General features: G+C 37.2%; 1 protein-coding gene across 3 annotated transcripts in view; it reads right to left on the bottom strand.

Annotated features, from left to right (window-relative positions):
* The window catches only part of XRCC5 (X-ray repair cross complementing 5), a 54,109-nt gene that overhangs the window by 19,530 nt on the left and 15,881 nt on the right, over positions 1-18,698 (bottom strand). For all 3 annotated transcript variants that reach the window (XM_061370144.1, XM_061370143.1, XM_061370145.1), the window contains 7 exons: positions 17,076-17,214; positions 14,372-14,484; positions 11,574-11,636; positions 10,748-10,885; positions 9,326-9,416; positions 7,942-8,075; positions 2,934-3,130 (listed from right to left, as the gene is read on the bottom strand). In XM_061370144.1, the coding sequence (XP_061226128.1) occupies positions 2,934-3,130; positions 7,942-8,075; positions 9,326-9,416; positions 10,748-10,885; positions 11,574-11,636; positions 14,372-14,484; positions 17,076-17,214 (875 nt within the window). The remainder of the gene's footprint in view (positions 1-2,933; positions 3,131-7,941; positions 8,076-9,325; positions 9,417-10,747; positions 10,886-11,573; positions 11,637-14,371; positions 14,485-17,075; positions 17,215-18,698) is intronic.

Genomic DNA, 18,698 nt, shown 5'->3' with positions numbered 1-18,698 from the left:
TCAAGACAAGAATAGGATACCTCGCTTCATCCTCTACCCTGCTGACTTTCTGGCTGACCTTGAACAAGGTGCTTAATTGTTTTGGACAGCAAATATGCCAGTCTGTAAAATGGAGAGAAACTGATACTTTTTTAACACCAGTGAGTTTACAACTTCCACTTGAACCAAAATCCTTGTACATTGATGTGCTTTGATGAAAGGTACAAAGAACACTTAAAATTATCTTTTAGAATATTTTTCTGCAAAGGTGTTTTGCAATCAATTGCAATGTATTCAAATCTTTTTCCTCCTGCATTATTTTTACTGATTCAAAATGCTTCGAGATTGGAGGAAGGAGGAGAACATAAATGCTGATGCTGCATTTAACTGCCGAGGACCAAATCCACAGCTGTCATTAATCAGTTCAGTACAGTAGAAACTAATGAATCCACACCCATTTATACCAGCCAAGGATCTGACATTTAGAATCTGTTACTGGCAATGCACTGATTACCAGTATTTTTAAACTGTAAAACGTGCAACTACTATTTGAGAAAAATTAATGAAATACAAGATTAATTTAAAACACCCACTTCTGCGTTTATATAGAAGCCTCTCACGTATGCAAAGCTGGATGAGGCAACAGCCTCTCCAAAGCCAACCTAAGAAAGAAAAAGTAAAACGCTTTCTGTTTTACTGGATTTTTTAAACCCCATAAAGCTTAGCAAAAGTGAAACAAATGAATACTGAATATTAAAAACTGTGTTAAGATAGCATGCCTACATTTATGCTGCCTTAATCCCACTAGACCTTAAAAATTAAGTGGAGATGAGTCTGGTCAATTTGATGATAGGAGACACAAATTAGGCTTAGAAAAAAAAAAAAGGTCAGGAAAGCTTCTAGACAAACTTTTCAAGACATTTTAGTGCAAATTATTTAGATCTGATAGTTTTAATAAGTTGAATGTTATTTGTTAAACATTTTTCATCATTGTCATAGTGATGTATCTCTACAGTGCTTATTTAAATCTTTCTTATCAAAAGATGGTATCATTCAGCTGTTCCCCACACACAGAAAATCATACAGTTAACATTTCTGTTGAAGCAACGACAATATCACTATACCCATCCATTACTACAGCAATATCACTTATTCTTCCATTTCTAAAGCTCTATTACCATTCATTCTTCTTTGCATAATTGAGTTTGTATCCTTTTATTTCCCTTACAGATTTTTTTAAATCAATTTTAATGCCTTACATGAATTTCTATCTTAATTATTTTTATAGTTGCTTTCACCACCCTTCTAAAGGAAACCGGTTTTTAAACAAAATAGCTCTCCTACTTGCTTGTCAAATTGATGCCTTTGGGGTGATGTTTTTAAGGAACTACCAATAAATTTTTGCTTATATTCTCTCTCTAGCTTGTTTGAATCTAGTTCTGCTTTCTTTGGTTTTGTTTTGGGTTTGTCTGGGGTTTTTTTAACTGGTTCTATCACCTTTTAAAAGTATACATAGAAATCTATTTACGCATACACACATACAGAGAGAAACTGGGGCACAGAGCATGGACAGAAGAGTTTGCTCGGTATGAATTCAAGGACACACCAAAGCAAGACAGGCACACACAGCAATGAACAAAAAAAAAAGCAAAGTGCTTCCCAGTTTGTATACAGAAATGCAGTCATTGTTCTACAGAAGTAATGTGAGAAGTCCTATGTCATGTCTTCCCAAAGACATGAGGACAAGGCTCTAGCCATCCCCAGATAATGGATATACTACAGCTCAGATAACAAAGGTCTCAAAATGGCTCAAAGACATTGTTCCTAGCACTGAAAGGACTAAGATAAAAAACTACAAAAGGCAGGGAGAAGGAGCTAATTAAAAACTCTCCAACATGTGAGAGTGGTGAGGCATGGAACAGCTTGCCCAAAGAAGTTGTGAATGCTCCATTCAAGCATTCAAAGCCAGGGTGGACAGAGCCTTGAGCAACCTGGTCTCATGGAATGTGTCCCTGCCCATGGCAAAGGGGTTGGAACTAGATGATCTTCAGGTCCTTTCCAATCCTAACCATTCTATCATTCTATGATCCCAGGGAACCCACTGGTCATATTATAAACATTCAATAAATTAAGCTCTAAGACACAGATTTCATTTGAGCAAATTGAGTTGGCTGGAGTGACAGTACTAATGCGGTACCAATTAAACATTTATTCTTTATATCTGCAACACAAATAAAGTAAACATAGTATATATAACAACAAAAAAATGTTAAAAACTCTTTAGACAATAGATGTTCCAGAAAGTGTCTGTAGTAGTTTGATTTTTCAAGACATCCTCATTTACTGCACAGCAGATAATAATGAAGCTGCTTTTCTTTTGATTTGGTATTCAAAAATGAAAGCTGCAGAACAACCTAAATTGAGCATGCTGAGAAGGCTCATCTTTAAACCTAATTTAAAGCTCTGCAGCATTTATTCTAAGCTAAATTAGACTCTCTGTTATTCTTATTTGAACTGTTTTGTTAACTACCAGTAGAGAACAGAGAGAATAAGCTGCAACAGGTTGCCCAGAGATGATGTGCAGTCTCCATCCAGACTGGATGAAGCTGTAAATTACATACTTAGACCACAGATGACCCTGCTTTGACAGCAGACTGAAAAAGAAAGCTTCTGAGGCCCCTTTCAACCTGAGGGATTCTGTGATAACAAATACAGACATGAGGAAGCTACAGAACGCCTCCTTGTGTGTCTTGCCCAATAATAGTAAGACCACCATTAATCACAAAATACCCCAGACATACTGTGGTACCACAGTATTTCCACCCATCAGCTTTTTTATAGTGTGTAGCTCATTGATTTTATGTTCCAAAGACCCTGAGACTGCTTCATCCAGCAAAAACAACTTGAAGTGTAAAACAAAGTTTAAGAAAATCCATAGTACAACTCCAACTTACTTGTCTTTGAAGATGTCTTGAGCAGTCTTCTTGTCTTTTTTCTTGACAACCTCCTTTAGGGGGAAAAGTGCTTTTATTTTTTCAAGAGGACCCTGACACCTTTCTTTTACCACACTGGGCATCTCCAACATCTCTAAAAGGTGCTCGTCAATTGGTGGCAATGGCTCATTGGGGTGAAAAGCCTTATGCTGCAAACACTGCAAGAAACAATTTCAGCAGAGCAAAGCTTTTAGTTTATGTGCTTTTAATATAATGTCTGTATGCCTGACATCATATGGTAAATGCAAAATATCTTCCATATTAAAGAAATATTCTTCATATTGCTGAGAAATATTCCAGCTCACAAGTGCTCCATTACAGAAGTGGATTGAAAGTCAATTGGTCAGCTGTTTAAGAAGATAAATAACATTAAACAAGAGTAGTGATGCAGATGAGTGTTCCCACACTCACTGGCATGAGTTCTATGAAAATTATTAGGAAAACCCCAGTCATCTGCATCTATTCAGCTTTTTAATTTCACTTTGTCTTTAAAATGCAGATCTATTATAAACGAGTCACGTGGGAGAGATTTCTACACATTCCAAAATTAAGAATTAGCAACAAGATGTATACCCCAATCATGTATTCCAGTTACTGTCACAGTTTATTATCCCTCAAAGAAAATATTTCTTCTTGGTCAATAATACTCAATACGCATACAAGAGAAATTTTCACCAGTTTAAAAGCAAATGAAAAGAGAGAAGTTAAATGTGCATAGAAAACAGGTACGGTTGGAAATCAGCTTTGGAAGAGTGAGGGAATGAAGGGGCCTGACAGTTTACATCAAAGTTGGAACAGATGGTAGGAACTACAGAGAAGGCTTTTTCACCAAAGTGTAAAGACAGTGCACACAGTTAGGGAGCCAAGCAAAGGGAGAGAGAGAAGGTTAATGAGGCAGACTATGGAAATTCCACTGAGAACTCTAAAAGCAAAATAGGTACCTTAAATGCTGTGAAGTGTGAAATAGCAGAAGAGATGTATGTGTATGGGTGTGTATATGTATATAAAGAGAGAGAGAGACTGAGAGAGAGAGAGATACCAGTGTATGCACACACACATGCATAAAACCACATAATCATAGAATGGTTTGGGTTGGAAGGGACATAATGTACATGATTTTTCTAAGCTCGTTGAATTGGGTGTGTTAGACACAAGTGGGAAGGTAACTACTCCTGGTAAACTAGAAATACACCAGAAATTTGCTCCCCTGTTGGCTGTCAGACATGCCATTAATTTAAAAAACAAAGCCAAAGCAAACAAAACCCTCTATTCATACTGAAAGGCTGCCAATAAAGAAAATCCAGACCATATGCTACACATCAATACTGATGTGCTTTCATGCTGCTATTAAGATTCCAATCCATATTAGAGCATACTGTCAAAAGGAGGCAGTTATACAAGGCTACTGATTTGGAAAGCCTTGTAATGACTTTAGGCATAATTATTTTGAAAGAGAGCAAAAATGTTGCTAGAAGCTGCAGTAATGGCTCTTGTGATTCAAGAAAAACAGTATTAAAACAACATTAAAAAATTGAATTAAACTCAGGAAGCAAAAAAGTTAAGTCTGCTGTTGTGAATGTGTTTTCCATCTGAAATCATTATGTGTGCAACTGGAAGAGCTAAGCAGATCGAGTAGCCACAACCTCCACTTGTTCCTCTTTCTAGACCTCTGAAACCTGAGATGGTGGGTACCATCAAAACTCAAGTGCTAATTAGAAATGAAGTTGAACAGACTTAACCTGGAGCTTCCAATTCCAAACAGTCCCTTTTAAACTTGCTTCATCTTCCTTCTGTGCTCAGCAAGAACCACTCCTGCCTTCACCAGCTAGAAGCAACCCACGCTGCCACTGGCATCCAGACTCACTGTTCTTTTCATGTGTGTTGTCAGCAACGTACTAGCTCCTCCTTGCTCTTCCTTATTTCCTTACATTTCTAGCCTACAGATTTAGCAAGCTTTCAGAAACAGGGGTCATACAAAGATGCTGGTCAATGAAATGAAGAAGTGGGCTTTTCAAAGAATTTATTCCATGGTAAGAAATGGCATAAATGCCTGAATAGTCATGAATTTACTGCAAGAAAGCATCTTGCCTTGTTCCCTTCCACACAGCGTTTAGAAACACACTTTTGTAAAGAACATATTTTAGCAAATCAATAATAAATCCTACAGCAACCTGGTAGTATTTAAAGCCTTAGAAATAAGAGACAGACTCACTAGCTAAAAGACAAGCATCTAGCCTATCTCTACACCACCACAATGATCATGTACTTATGATCTCCAAAACAAGAAGGATCAATTACTTGCCCAAAGTTCTTATTCCATGGATTACGGAACAGGCTTGGACAAGTCAGCCTACACTAGTTATCTAGCTTTTGGGTGGTTAAACCTGTGTGAACTGAATTCCAACACGAGTGTCTTAAAGTTCAGTTTACAGATAGTTTCTGACAATTTCAAAATGACCTTCCAAGAGATCCACTACATTCAACCAAAGATAAGATTATTTTTTGTTTAAAGCCCCGAGACTTCTGTGAGCAACCCCCTGTCCCCCTTCTGTTCTGCTTTTTCAAAGAACATAACCATACAGTCCAACCATTTATAAACAAGTTCAGTCCTCTCGGGTCACTTACACACTTTACACAAGAGCCATTACAGCATATTTAGACGCAGACTCTGCAGCTGGATCCCATGAAATAAGTGATGCTGCAGGCTACTGTGCTCACAATCCTTCCCCCAGGTCTGTCTCAGTACAGAGGAACTGGTTTACTGGCTATCAAATAAAATGCACTGTGTTCCCCAAATATCGTACGTGTTTCAAACCCCTGTATTTAAGAGGAACAATTTAAACAGTGATGTTGGAACTCTGCTACCACAAAAGCAATGGAAGTTCACTCAGGCTTTTCTTGAAGGAATAGAAGCTGAAACTCTGGATGTAGGATACTCTTCATCTTCCACTCCAGCAAGCTTAACAACTGGTTTCCACCCACTCTGTCATTTCCTGATGCCTACCACTACTTCCAGAGATATAATTTAGCCTGATGTTTCTGTTTAAATCCTGGCTCTTGTCACTTACTGTCCCAAATATCTTCATAAGGTAATAGAGCAAGGAAATTAAGAAGTTCATCCTTTCTTAGGAGTTATTTTTCCAAACTATTTCTGGGTCCTGTTTAGCCTAATCAATTTACCGGCTACATTCAAAAAATGATGTATAATTTTTCTTTGTACTTCTTAAGGAATCATCAGTGCCACTTGGTCTGTGAGCAAAATATTAAGAATCTGGAACAACCTTGCAGCAAAGGAGAGAACAATCTTTCTGCAATGTACACAGATTAATAGCAGTTTTGTAACCACAAAATAAATAAAAAAATGGGGCTGTGCATGGCTGAAAGAAAGCACTAAAAGGACTGGCAATTTAAGGCTTTAGAAACAGCAAGCACTGTGGACGGGAGCTGTGTACTACCCAGCACATCAAAACAATCAGTACTTTTTCGACCAGTAGCATTCACCCTTACAAAATCCTAATACCCTCTAAGGAAATTGGTGATTTACACAGTTACTCTCTTCTAACAGCCCTTGACTCAACTGCTATGACAACACCTTCACACTGTTCCAGAAGACAAATGGCTCACCTAGAGAAACGTCTGCCATTTACAGGCAATATCCACTGAACCAAAAGAATGCAAAATTGTATCTAGCAACGTAACAGAGGATATTCTATCCCCTATGTGTTTCATTTACAAGCAAAACTATATTTATTTTTTAATACCCAAGCTTTAAAATCCTTTCTAAAATACTAGCCATGCAGAGATCAAGCCATTTTCAGCTCTTGCCTAGCAATAACCTTCTATTGACCAAATCTTGCATTCAGTTACACATTCTCTTGTCAATATGACTGGCAGAATTTGAAGGGAACACTGAGTTCCTCAAGTTTCAATCAGTAAGATTTTAAAAGAGTGGGCTTACGTATATTCCTGAAACATATATATGACCTTGAGATCCTTTGGTTCTTTTGACAATAGCACAGTAGCACGGCTTGTTGATGCTGGGGTAAGGCTTCTTAATTAAAAAAAAAAAAAACAAAAAAAACCTTGTAAACTGAAAAAAATTTATTTGGAATTGTTGAAATACAATGAACACGGTTGCTTTAACGCCATTTCTGGTCAACTTTCAGAGTGGAGTCATGCACTCAATATAACTCCATGGCTCTGTATATGACACAATTCTGCAGTTGCATAAGTTATAACATAATTTTCCTTATTTTTGAATTTGCTGTGTCATTTTTGAACACTTGAATTCCAAAGTATAATTAAGTCTCTCATCCTCACAGTTGCAATGAAAACCGTCATGATATGAAAGGAATGTAAATCAAAATGTAGACAGCTTGATGCAATAACTGCAAGAAGTGTGAACTGTTCAGCTCGCCTGTAAAGTGCATCAGCTCAGACACCCAAATGGAATATATTAAATGTCAACAATGTTGACCATTTACTACTGACCAAGTTCACTCAGCCTGATCTGCTTTGGAAACATTGCCAGATGCAACAGTGAACAGAAAAGTGACTGCTCAAGATTTAACAGGACACAGAAGCTGAAGAGATCCCTGATTTGCAGTCAGTTTCTCTCTGTCCAGAAGTTGAAGACTATGTCCACACTATGATCACTGCAATACAGTGTTGAGAAACCCAAGCAAGTTTTAATTTGTCTAGTGTAGGTCCTGTAAATATCACTGCTGCTGTTGCAGACACCTCAGCACAGGTGTTATTTCCTTTCCTCCCTGGTAATTGGAAAATTTAAGAATACAGTCTTATGTCAGGTTCAACACAGAAATCACTGGCTACCCTACTTGCTACTTAGATACAAAAAAGTTTATATTCCATCTTCACAATACACAGCTTTCCGATGTGAATCAAAAACAGAAAGGTGAAAAGTCTTAACAAAACAAGGTTTTTAAAAATGCCATGTAGTTCATCTCACCTGATACAGCCTCTGAAAATGAGGGTTTGGGATTTTGCTGGGCTTAAACAGGTCCTCAAAAGTTTCTCCGTCATCAGCTTCATAAACCAAACTCATAGAATCAATCAAAGAGTCAACAGCAGATAACTGATCCGCTAAGGCAGCAATCACATACAAAGAAAAATTAAATATGCTTACAGATGGATGCATTTCTTGGAAAAATTTCTAAATGAAGATTCATTTCAGAACGTGAGATTTTGACCAAGTCATTACTTGCTACAGAATATACTACAGATATAGACTTGCCAATAAAGAATAATGGACACAATAATAAACACCCTGTTTTATTTAAGGATTACAGTGTAAAGTCATAAAGCTTTTCTTTTCCCCCAAGACCTCAATTATTGCTGCCCTTCTGCTTCCATTTTTCTTCTTTTTCAAGATGTTTGTATTTGCAACAGAATGCTTATAGGCCATGTAGAAAATAAGAAGAACAGTTGATTTGAATAACTAAAGGGCATAATATAAATCTTTAACGTTCTAATGGCAAGTTAACACAGCTCACAACAGTCAACTATTGCTTTGGTAAGTCAGGTTTAAGATTTGTTCTCAAACTACTGATTAGAGACAAGAAAACAGAAACTCTTTCAGAAACAACCCAGCATGCTTTATATACCCTGATGTGCAGATACTCATTTAATGAATCTCATAACAAATTTTAGAAGTGGGAGTTGATTTTAAACTACATCCATTTAAACTCATTGCTATGCAAAATTCTCAGAACAGTGATTCAAGCTTTGTATGGCTGCATGCTCTGTGGCTCTCCGAAGACAATCTCCATCTGAACCTGGACACCAGTAAGTGCATGCTTTAAAAAAAACCCAACACACCACAGAAAATACATTTTTTGTCTTGTACATTAGATTAACAGGCCATACTGCAACTGGCTACAGGACCAGCTTTGAATGAATGGAGCTGATGCCTCTAATTCTAGCTAGCTAATCACACATCATAGCTCCCACAGGGTTTGCCCATTTAGCCTCACAAACGAGTTCAAAGATCAAAGGATACAGAGGATTAAATCTCCACTATCTATATGAAGATCCTGTGAGACTATTAATCCCATAACCCAAACCAGAAGCCATTTAACAGGACCGTTTTAAAAGACTGTGGGCAAACCTCAAGTCTGCTCAGTTTGCAACTAAGCTGGCAAAGTTTTGCTACAGTCTTTACTTGTCAAGATACCACCATAACGTATTCCCAAAGGGACGGGGCTGTTCTTCCTAAGAAAAAGTAATGACGAAGCTTATGTTTTCATTGGAAAGCCAAATATTCCCTTTTAGAGTATCTCAAATGAAGACAAATAGGTTACCTTGCCCAGCTGCCCAGAGAATTACTATCTTACCTGTAGGAATGCATTTTTTATTGTTCTTCAAGGATGAAAATATATACTGTCTTAAGTCTTCCATGTAGGGTAGTTGCACATAGATGAGGCACTAAGTGAGGCAAAAGAAGAAACCACTGAGCCTGAAGAAAACAATCTAAAATAACCCAGAGTGCCCTATCAGGGCAATATAAACATAAGAAAAAGCCAAAGATGTAATATCTGTGTGCATGAAAATATTTAAATAAAATATTTACAGAGCAACGCAGTTTTAAGCAGAATAAAACACAATTATTTTATAATATAGTGACGGCTATACTCCTCATTTTTTACTGGTAGAAAAAAGACCTTTCAGGTCATCCAATCATTTTTCTTGCACAGAGTTCCAACCAGCCAAGCTTTAAATAAGTCATAAATTGGCACTTTGGGAGGTTTCATCATAGCTTACTGTGTTCAAAAGTTGGTTTGTTTTTTTTTTTTTACATTCTCAGCCTCATTTTTTCTTTATTCAAATACCTCTCCAGTTCATACCACCCTAAATAATTCCTTTCCATCCTTTATGTTATGTCCTTCAAAAGTCTGAAGATTGCTATGTCCGCCCCCACCTTCACCACTGCTTCACCATGTTATACGTATTCAGCTCTTTCAACAGTCTCTCGTAAGTAAGATCAGTGGAAACTGCAAAAATTCTGGTATGTGTTGCTTCTGGGTGTCTCAGAATTTTTTATATATATGATTATGCTGCATACAGAATTCCTGTTTGTTTCTAAGAAACACTTCTTTTCCCTTCTGTTTCTTAAAATAACCTTTTCAAGTAAATACTGTCTTCCAAACTCTCCAGATGAATCTGAACAACAGCTTTACATGCGGTGAGCTCCTCCCCTCAGTTCCAGTTGACTTAGAAATCTAACAACAACAGCCTGGTTGGACATGCTTGAAATGCCACATCAACTATCAAATTCAAATTTTGCACTACCAAGCAACCTGGAAATAAATCTGCAGTTTAAGAAACTGAAGGAATCCGGTACAACATCAGACTGTATGGAGAGGTAGATAGTCACACAGCAAAAAAGCAGTGGCAACTTATTACATAACTATGGGATTATACTGTTTTTAGATACCAAAAATCTTGAGAGTTCCAGGATAATAAAATGAAATTATTACTATGTTACTGAAACAAAAATCAGTATCATTTAAACCTGTAAAATAGAGGCTAACAGTGGAAGCATATTACATTATTTTTCCACATATTTTTTCTAGGGAATTTTCTTACATTTTATTACCTTTTTGCCCTAACAGTTGGTACTATGACTGAAAAGTCACATTGGTTTCTTCTTGTATTACAAAACACTGCATCTGGTTCAAATATGATCATTTATTAATTGGTATTTGCAAAGCATCAGTATGGAAGCTCTTTACAGAAAGGTAAGAGTGAAATATTACCTCATATGCATCCTTAATATATGGAAAAGCTGCTCCAATTTGTGGGTTGCTTCTTCTATCATAAGCGTAACGTACTACAGCTACCACTTTCAACTCATCCAATGCATGAACAAGCGCAGAAAAAGCAACTGCTGCATTCTGGAAGGGGAAAAAAATAAAAAAATCCATACAGTCCTGCAAGCTGCCATTAGCCTGCTGAAATACATCTTTCACAGTGAACTCTACTGCACTGATTTACCCAAGACTAGTTCCCAGTTCAGCTATAGCTTCAACACAAGCGTTTTTCATGTTCAAAAAATGAAGCAGAAAGGTCAAATCTCATCAAGATAGTGTACCAATTCAGAGCTGAGCAAACTTTAGATCTAGCACATTCCACCTTTTCCACTAGGTGCAAAGAGCTCTCAGAAGTATTACAAGAGAGAAAGAGAGGGAAGACAGATCCTTAAAGGAACACATCATAGCACCATGCAGTGAGGTTTTTATCTCAGATTTTTAAAATAATTTGGAGGTCTGGTCTAAACAACACAGTAACAGAGCTTACTGCTGCTCTGCATATGAATGGACTTAAGCACCAATTCTAGGTTCCAAATGCTCTTACACAAGCACAGTACTTACCAGTTTCTCATTATTCATGAGTTAGGGTATTCATCTGGGGTCTAATCCAACTTCTTTTCATCCTAATGGGCAATGGAACAAGATCTACCTAACCTGCATTAGAACTATGTACTTTATGAACACAGAAAGACAGGACAATCTCAAGTGCCACTATTATTCTTCTCTGTTCCACAGCAAAACACCTTTAGCATTAAACTCCAGTTCATCTTACCTCATCATCTTTTGCTGCAAAGACCTTCAGAACCTGGTTGCCCATGTAACAATGCCTCTGGATCTATAGATTCAAATGGCCAAAAGTTAGCCTGATCTAAAGAAAATGTCAACAATGCAACTGGACCTATGAAATTATGAAACAGATAACATATTACTAATTTGAGAAGGCACAACATTTCACGACTGTGCATAGAAGTTAAAGCCTTGTATACACTTCTTATCTCCATTTATCACTCTATATGGATATTCAGTCATATTCAACTTGACACTCTCATACCTTCATTATCATAGAATCATAGAATAGTTAGGGCTGGAAAGGACCTTAAGATCATCTAGTTCAAACCCCCCTGCCAGGAGCAGGGACGCCTCCCACTAAACCATGGCCCCCAAGGCTTTGTCCAGCCTGGCCTTGAACACCGCCAGGGATGAAGCATTCACAACTTCCCTGGGCAGCCTATTCCAGTGCCTCACCACCCTACCAGTAAAGAATTTTTTCTGCATATCCAGTCTAAACTTCTCCTGTTTTTTAACCCATTACCCCTTGTTCTATCACTACGGCCCCTAATGAACAGTCCCTCCCCAGCATCCCTATAGGCCCCCTTCAGATACTGGAAGGCTGCTATGAGGTCTCCACGCAGCCTTCTCTTCTCCAGGCTGAACAGCCCCAACTTTCTCAGCCTCTATTCCTGCTCATCGATGAGCAGGAATAAAAAATTATGGCATGTGCAGCTGTTAGCAGTCTGAATAATACTGTAGTAATTCAGAAGTCAGTGGGGAAAACCAAAGTAGTTAATAAAAGGCCTAAACCTAGTTGACACCACATCTATGCTACAAGATTTTCCTAGCAAAGATATGTCAAAAAGGAGCTGAAAAAGTCACATCCCTAATTAATTAAGCTACTTCAACAGCAACATGAAGCACATGTGCTTGTGGTGGCAAAGAAGCACTTCCGCTGGCAGAGTTTATGCTGTTCATGAACATAGCTGAACCACGACACACACACACCCAGAAATAAAAAATAATTTCATCAAGGGTTATTGCTGGAATAGCTGGAACCACAGAGGCTGGGAGACACCCAGAGAAACTGTAACAGAAGAAAACCTGTCACTAAGACTGCATACTACTATGAACACTGGGTAAAATGACATTTCTTTGTTACAGAAAAATCTCTTCAAACTACTGTCCCAAACTAACCTGGAGTTTCATTATTTAGCAAATTACCATAATGCTGTTGAAGTCAGAGACAACTTGCATCAAGAAGAACTGTTTAAAATCTTACTGCACGATTTTTCAACTAAAATTACTCTACCTGCAATTATTCTTTGCTGTTCTGTCTTTAAAAACTCAGGAAATTTTATGTTCAGTATAATATCACTACACCTTTTTGTCTTTGGGAAAAAAAGGTCCCTTTGCAGTATTTTCAAGTATAATTTCTTGATTTATATGGCATTACTTATAAATTAAAAATCAAAGTTTAAGCAGCCTCTGATCTTCTTTCCTGAGGGATGTGAATAACTCAGAAAAATAATATAAGGTGGTTCTATTCCTTCTTTAATTATGTATTTGAAGCTGTTCCAGTTTCTCTAGTTAATAATAAATAATCTTTTCCCAAACGTTTTTTAAAGAAACAACTTAATACAAAACATACATTTGAATAATGTCAATATTATGATTCCAAACAATAAAATTCCAGAATCAAAACATAAGGAAAGTATGGGTTTTGAAAATCCCAGTCATAGTTGAAAACTTCCTGATATCATTATCTAAACAGTGTAATTTTAATTCTGCAATCACACCTGATTTATCATACTGATGTCTACACAACTATTATTGGGCATAATTACACTCCTAGTTACAGAATCAGAGCATGCTTTACTCAAGATGTAATTCCTATGTGTTATGAAATCTACAAACCAGAGAAGCACATCATAAAAAATTATCTAAAGCAATAAATATTTTGTGCACTGAGAAAATATAAATTTGTTAACTGAGGCATATTTACGTGAATCAAGAATAATCCTAGAATTAATTATATTCTACAATTAATTATTAACTATGTATTGGAAGGTATTAAGAGATTATCTGACCAATGGGGGGGGGGAATAGCTTTTATTAAGGTACTTGCTCAATATAAGTTACTTACATCTTCCAGCTAAAACAAATGGCAAAGTTAATATCACAAGTACAGGTAAGTGCTTATAAACACCAAGCATCTTGCTGAAATATGGAGAGCTTTTGAATGATGTTATCTTCATCTAAGTTCCATTAAGTCTTTGCTACATTTAGGTTTTATTATAGTAGAAACAAGAAGCAAGTCACAGTTTACAAACTAGTCCTCATGGAAATGAGAATAAACGCAGTCAGTTCTCAGGCTGTGATATTTCTTTAATTTCTTCTTTCAGAGAGAGACTTCTGCTCTCATGGCTGGACAAAACCCAAAAAAGGCTATTGCATGATCTGAACAGAGACCATCTTCTGTTGCAGATCTGGCATCGCTATTTAAGTTCATGAGATGAAATGAAACCACAATACCTCTTGTCTCCACAGAGATCTGAGTTCAGTGGTTCTTACTTTGAGGGCCCAACAGCCACATTTATGAATGTCTGTCCTCACAAGACTACGTATTGTTTACATGTACTGGAATGACAAAGTCAAATCACTCCTGTATACATGACTGCAGATGCCCCACTCCTAACATTGGAACACAGTACAACATCACAATTTCAGTGAATTCAAACTGAAATCCATTGTTTGAACAACCCAGGTAGTTGAATGGGAACAGGTTTAGTACTGTACCTGAGAGAATCTGCTGAATCCCAAAACAGAAAAGCATTTTGCTTCTGTTTTGTATTTCATTTGCTCTTCATCTTCCTTGGAAAAAGGAACTATATCACTACCATAGCGAAACCCTGGAGAATAAGACAAGAGCATCTGGTAAGCATATGGCCCTACAACTCTAACACCAAAATTAGCTCTCTGAATATTTTAACAAAAATGCATGCCCCACAGCTACACTCCACACACACTCATGGAATTACTTTCCCTGTTAACAAAAAAACCACACACCCATAGAAAGAAACATTTTGTACTTCATGAATAGCAGTTGCACTCCTTGTGCATTGTTTTACATAATACAGCTACCCTCGTAGAGAGCAGAAAATAAGGAAACTGAGCATCTTGCCCAACAAAGTTACATTTGCAGAACAGATTTAAGCAAATCAGAACAGATTTCAGCAAGTAGACGGCAACACTCCTTGCAAATGTAACAGAGAAAAACCCAAACATACCACAGAGCATGGACAGGAAACCAAAAGAAACCCAGAAAACAAAATGTGTTAACAGTGGAAGTGAGATACACCTTCATATACAAAGGTATAGGTTGTATGCAGAAGTGGTGTCCGTATGTATTTGTGCTTTACTTCCCATGCCTTTCATTGCAGGGATACCTCCACAAAACAGGAAGTTCTTAGCTTCTCAGATCTATCATCTGTTTCAACTGCTTATTCTGCCACCTCAAGCTCCAATATCCTCCCTGTATGTAACATGATCACTTTATTTATACCGTAACAGACTAAGGACAATATCCTCAGGTGCAAAGAAAGAAGAAGAAATAGAGGTAAATCCCTGGATGAAAAACTATATGCAGCTATATTTTCCTGGAAACTGAAAAGCAAGCACACATGCAGAATGAATGGAATTTCAGTACGGGTGCTTCCAACGCAAAATATTGTCTAATTACGGTATTTTCAAAAAGTTCACTGATAGAGAAATCTTTGATCTCTTTGTTCAAATTGAGCTGTTCATCACTTCTTTTTATTAATATCCCACATCCACTCATCAACTTAGGTGGTCAAGGACATCAGCAGAGAATGGTTACAAATGCTTCAAAATATATGTAACATAAAAAGTGGATTTTTTTATTTTGTTACAAGTTTTGAAGTTATAAAACATAAACAGACTACTACTGCTTACCTATCATTTCTGCTTAAAGAAACAAAAAAAACCCATCACAGTCACTGGGACATTTTTATCTGCTACTGCTACAAGACACCTATGATTGCTACAATTGAAAGATGTTAAATAAAAAAAAACAAAACAGTATTGATCTTAATTTTTAAATTTACTTTATCCATTTGAGAGCACTTTCTACACTGTTATCTCAATAGTTCCGCCTTATATAGTTAATACACTTGCCCTTGTGCAGGATAAAAACAGCAGAAGAAAAAAAATTAATAATGGAATATATCACAGTATCACAGTATGCTAGAGATTGGAAGGGACCTCAAAAGATCATCTAGTCCAATCCCCCTGCCGGAGCAGGAACACCTAGATAAGGTTACAAGTACAAAAAATGTAAATGTATTTGCTTAACTCAGTTTTTTAAAACTAGAGCATTTCATACTCTTCTGGGGCCTTCAGTCTTCTATGGAATTAAATCTGCTCTGAAACAAGCTGAAGGTTATAAAAGAAGTATTCTTCATAAGACTACCTTGGATAGAACCTATTACAGAATTTAAGAAACAAAACTAGTAGACTCTTGAACACTAAACCTTCCTTTGATCATAGAATCATAGAATACTTAGGGTTGGAAAAGACCTTAAGATCATCTAGCTCCAACCCCCCTGCCATGGGCAGTGACACCTCCCACTAAACTATGCCACCCAAGGCTCTGTCCAACCTGGCCTTGAACACCGACAGGGACGGAGCATGCACCAAACATTCTGCTTCTCAGAATTTCCCTTTTCTTTTCTCCAGATCCCTCCACTAACTTTTCCCTTTCAATCCTGTTGTATGCTCACAATCTTGCGTCCTCCTCTACTGCCACTGAGGACAGGGCAGGCAATGAAAAGCAGATATGAGAGGAAGAATTGGAAAAAGGGATGAGAATTAAACCCAAAGCAATTTGTCTCTGAACACGACAGTAAGAAAACAAGTTGAAACATGCTGAAATTTTCAGCTCTCAATTTACTTAATGCTGCTCAAGAAGCAATCTCCTTCATAAAGCCTTTTAAAGGAAACACATAGCGAGCTGTTATCAGACTATGCTTGGTGGTTTTCCAAAGTGCATCCATAAAGGAAATAATGGTTTCATCTTCCCAATTTCAGAGTATCTAGAGCAGCTGGTTATCTAGAAAAGAAAGCGTTATGAAAGTATACATGTTATCAGTACAACTGAAGACTTGAAAACAGAATAGAGGTAGCAGCACTACTCAATACAGAACTGAGGTATGGTCCTCCAGAGAATATAGTTTAGGAAGCTGTAGTACCTTCCAAGTTCTACCTGGTGGTATTATTGTTGTTATTCCTATTACTGGCAAAAGCAGGAACTTTTAAAAGACAAAGTCTCACATAACAGTGTCTGTGTTCCATCAGCTTACAGAGCTTACATTCTAAGATCACAGCTAGGCTTCAAAGTATAAAACTGAAAGATGTTTAGGTGATTTAGGAGTACAAGCCATTATCATGGTTTGTCTTCAGGGTGCACATAAAGAAGTCATACCTTGAATAGTATCGTCTTTCGGAACCTCTGTCTCATCATCATCATTCAAGCAGTAAACAGTTTCTCTCCTCACATCATCTTTTCTGAGGGTTTTAGCATCCACAGTTGTCCAAACTTTTTTCACCTTCTCTTCTGTGACCTTTATATCAGAATTCAAAGAAAAGGAACATCTTTCAGACTGCTTACAAAAATATGCAAAAAATTCAAAGACCGAGTGTTGCATTATTTTGCCAATAAGGGACTAATAATGACAGCCTCAAATATGCATCTCTGCTGACACAGTGCTTTCAGCACAGATTGATCTGCTTGTGACCTAGCACCTGAACTGTACCATATCTGCCTTGATTACTCATTAAAGTAATGCACCAAGTCATTTGTAAAAGTCTTTTAGTCACAAGATAGCATCTAACTTGATATGTGTTTTACTTCCTCCACCTATATAAACACTTTTGACAAAAAAATTAGATATGTGTTAAATGCAAGAAGATTCAATGCTTATTCAGCTTGTTTGCCCATGCTTTGCATCAGGCTTACTACGCTTCAGGATAAAAATACCGTATATTACTGGAACTTCCCCAAAAGGCACGAGAAGATCCCACTTGCATAACAGGACTGGGAAAGGAAAGAAGGAATAAATGTCTGCAATGAGTGAATGTTTCCCAACTACAGGGAAATAAAAATACTTTTTTTTAATCACTACTTTAGTAAAATCAATGGTGTATTTAGTGAATGAGAAGAAAAATGGAAAACTGCCCAGAAAACAGAAAAGACAGAACAGATTATGTCCATAGATATCTCAAGTCTGTTCCTAGCTCTGACCCAACTGCTGTATGACCTTTGGGCTACTCACTCAGTTCATGTTGCTCACTCCCCGAAGCTTAATTTACACACAAAATAAAGACCTTCAGGAGAGGACACTTACTGCATATTTGTACAGATCTGGCAAAATATCCCAATAAAAATAAATAAGCATAAATAGAAAGCTGGCAGCAGAGATGTCTTTCAAGGCTAGTATGCCTGTCTCTTCAGAAATCAGATACATTTCAACTTCACAATAGATCTTCCAGAAACATTGTGACATTGGCCAGACTCTTGGTCTTGGGCTCAAATACAAATCAAGTAATCTCCATTTCACCAGACCCGTCAATGCTGCCACACTATATAGTTACCCATTAATTATTCAATAACTGGAATTTTGCACATTTTCTGTGTTTAAATACACTTACTTCTTCCTGGCACTGTGTGAAGGACCCACATAAACTGTAAGGGAAACAGACTATGCACAAGCTCCACCAAAGAGTATAAAGCAAACAAGCTGAAAAAATACACCTTTTTTTCCAAGTCTGAAGTAACAACAGATGTGATCTGAAACAACAGCTGGTAAAACATTTAGGCCCACCATTTTACATACACATGCGCATAATTCCTCTTGTGCCTAGAGCTTAAGAATCATATATTAAAGTCTTACTGAGCTGCAGACATATCACTTATGCCAAATGAAAAGCTTTACACTTGCAGCATTCTTAATTAGGTTCATCAACCTCAACACCATTAAGTGTCACAGTGTAGATAGCAATTACTTCTATTTCTGTACATCGTGAATTTTAGTTCTTTAACATGTGT

The sequence above is a fragment of the Neopsephotus bourkii genome, unplaced genomic scaffold (genome assembly GCF_033783945.1).
Source record: "Neopsephotus bourkii isolate Nb327-2 ecotype Australia unplaced genomic scaffold, CSIRO-AGI_Nbou_v1 NB_1526, whole genome shotgun sequence".
NCBI classification, from domain to species: Eukaryota; Metazoa; Chordata; class Aves; order Psittaciformes; family Psittacidae; genus Neopsephotus; species Neopsephotus bourkii.
The sequence above is the reverse complement of the archived record's forward strand: the minus strand, read 5'-3'. Positions and strand labels throughout refer to the sequence as shown.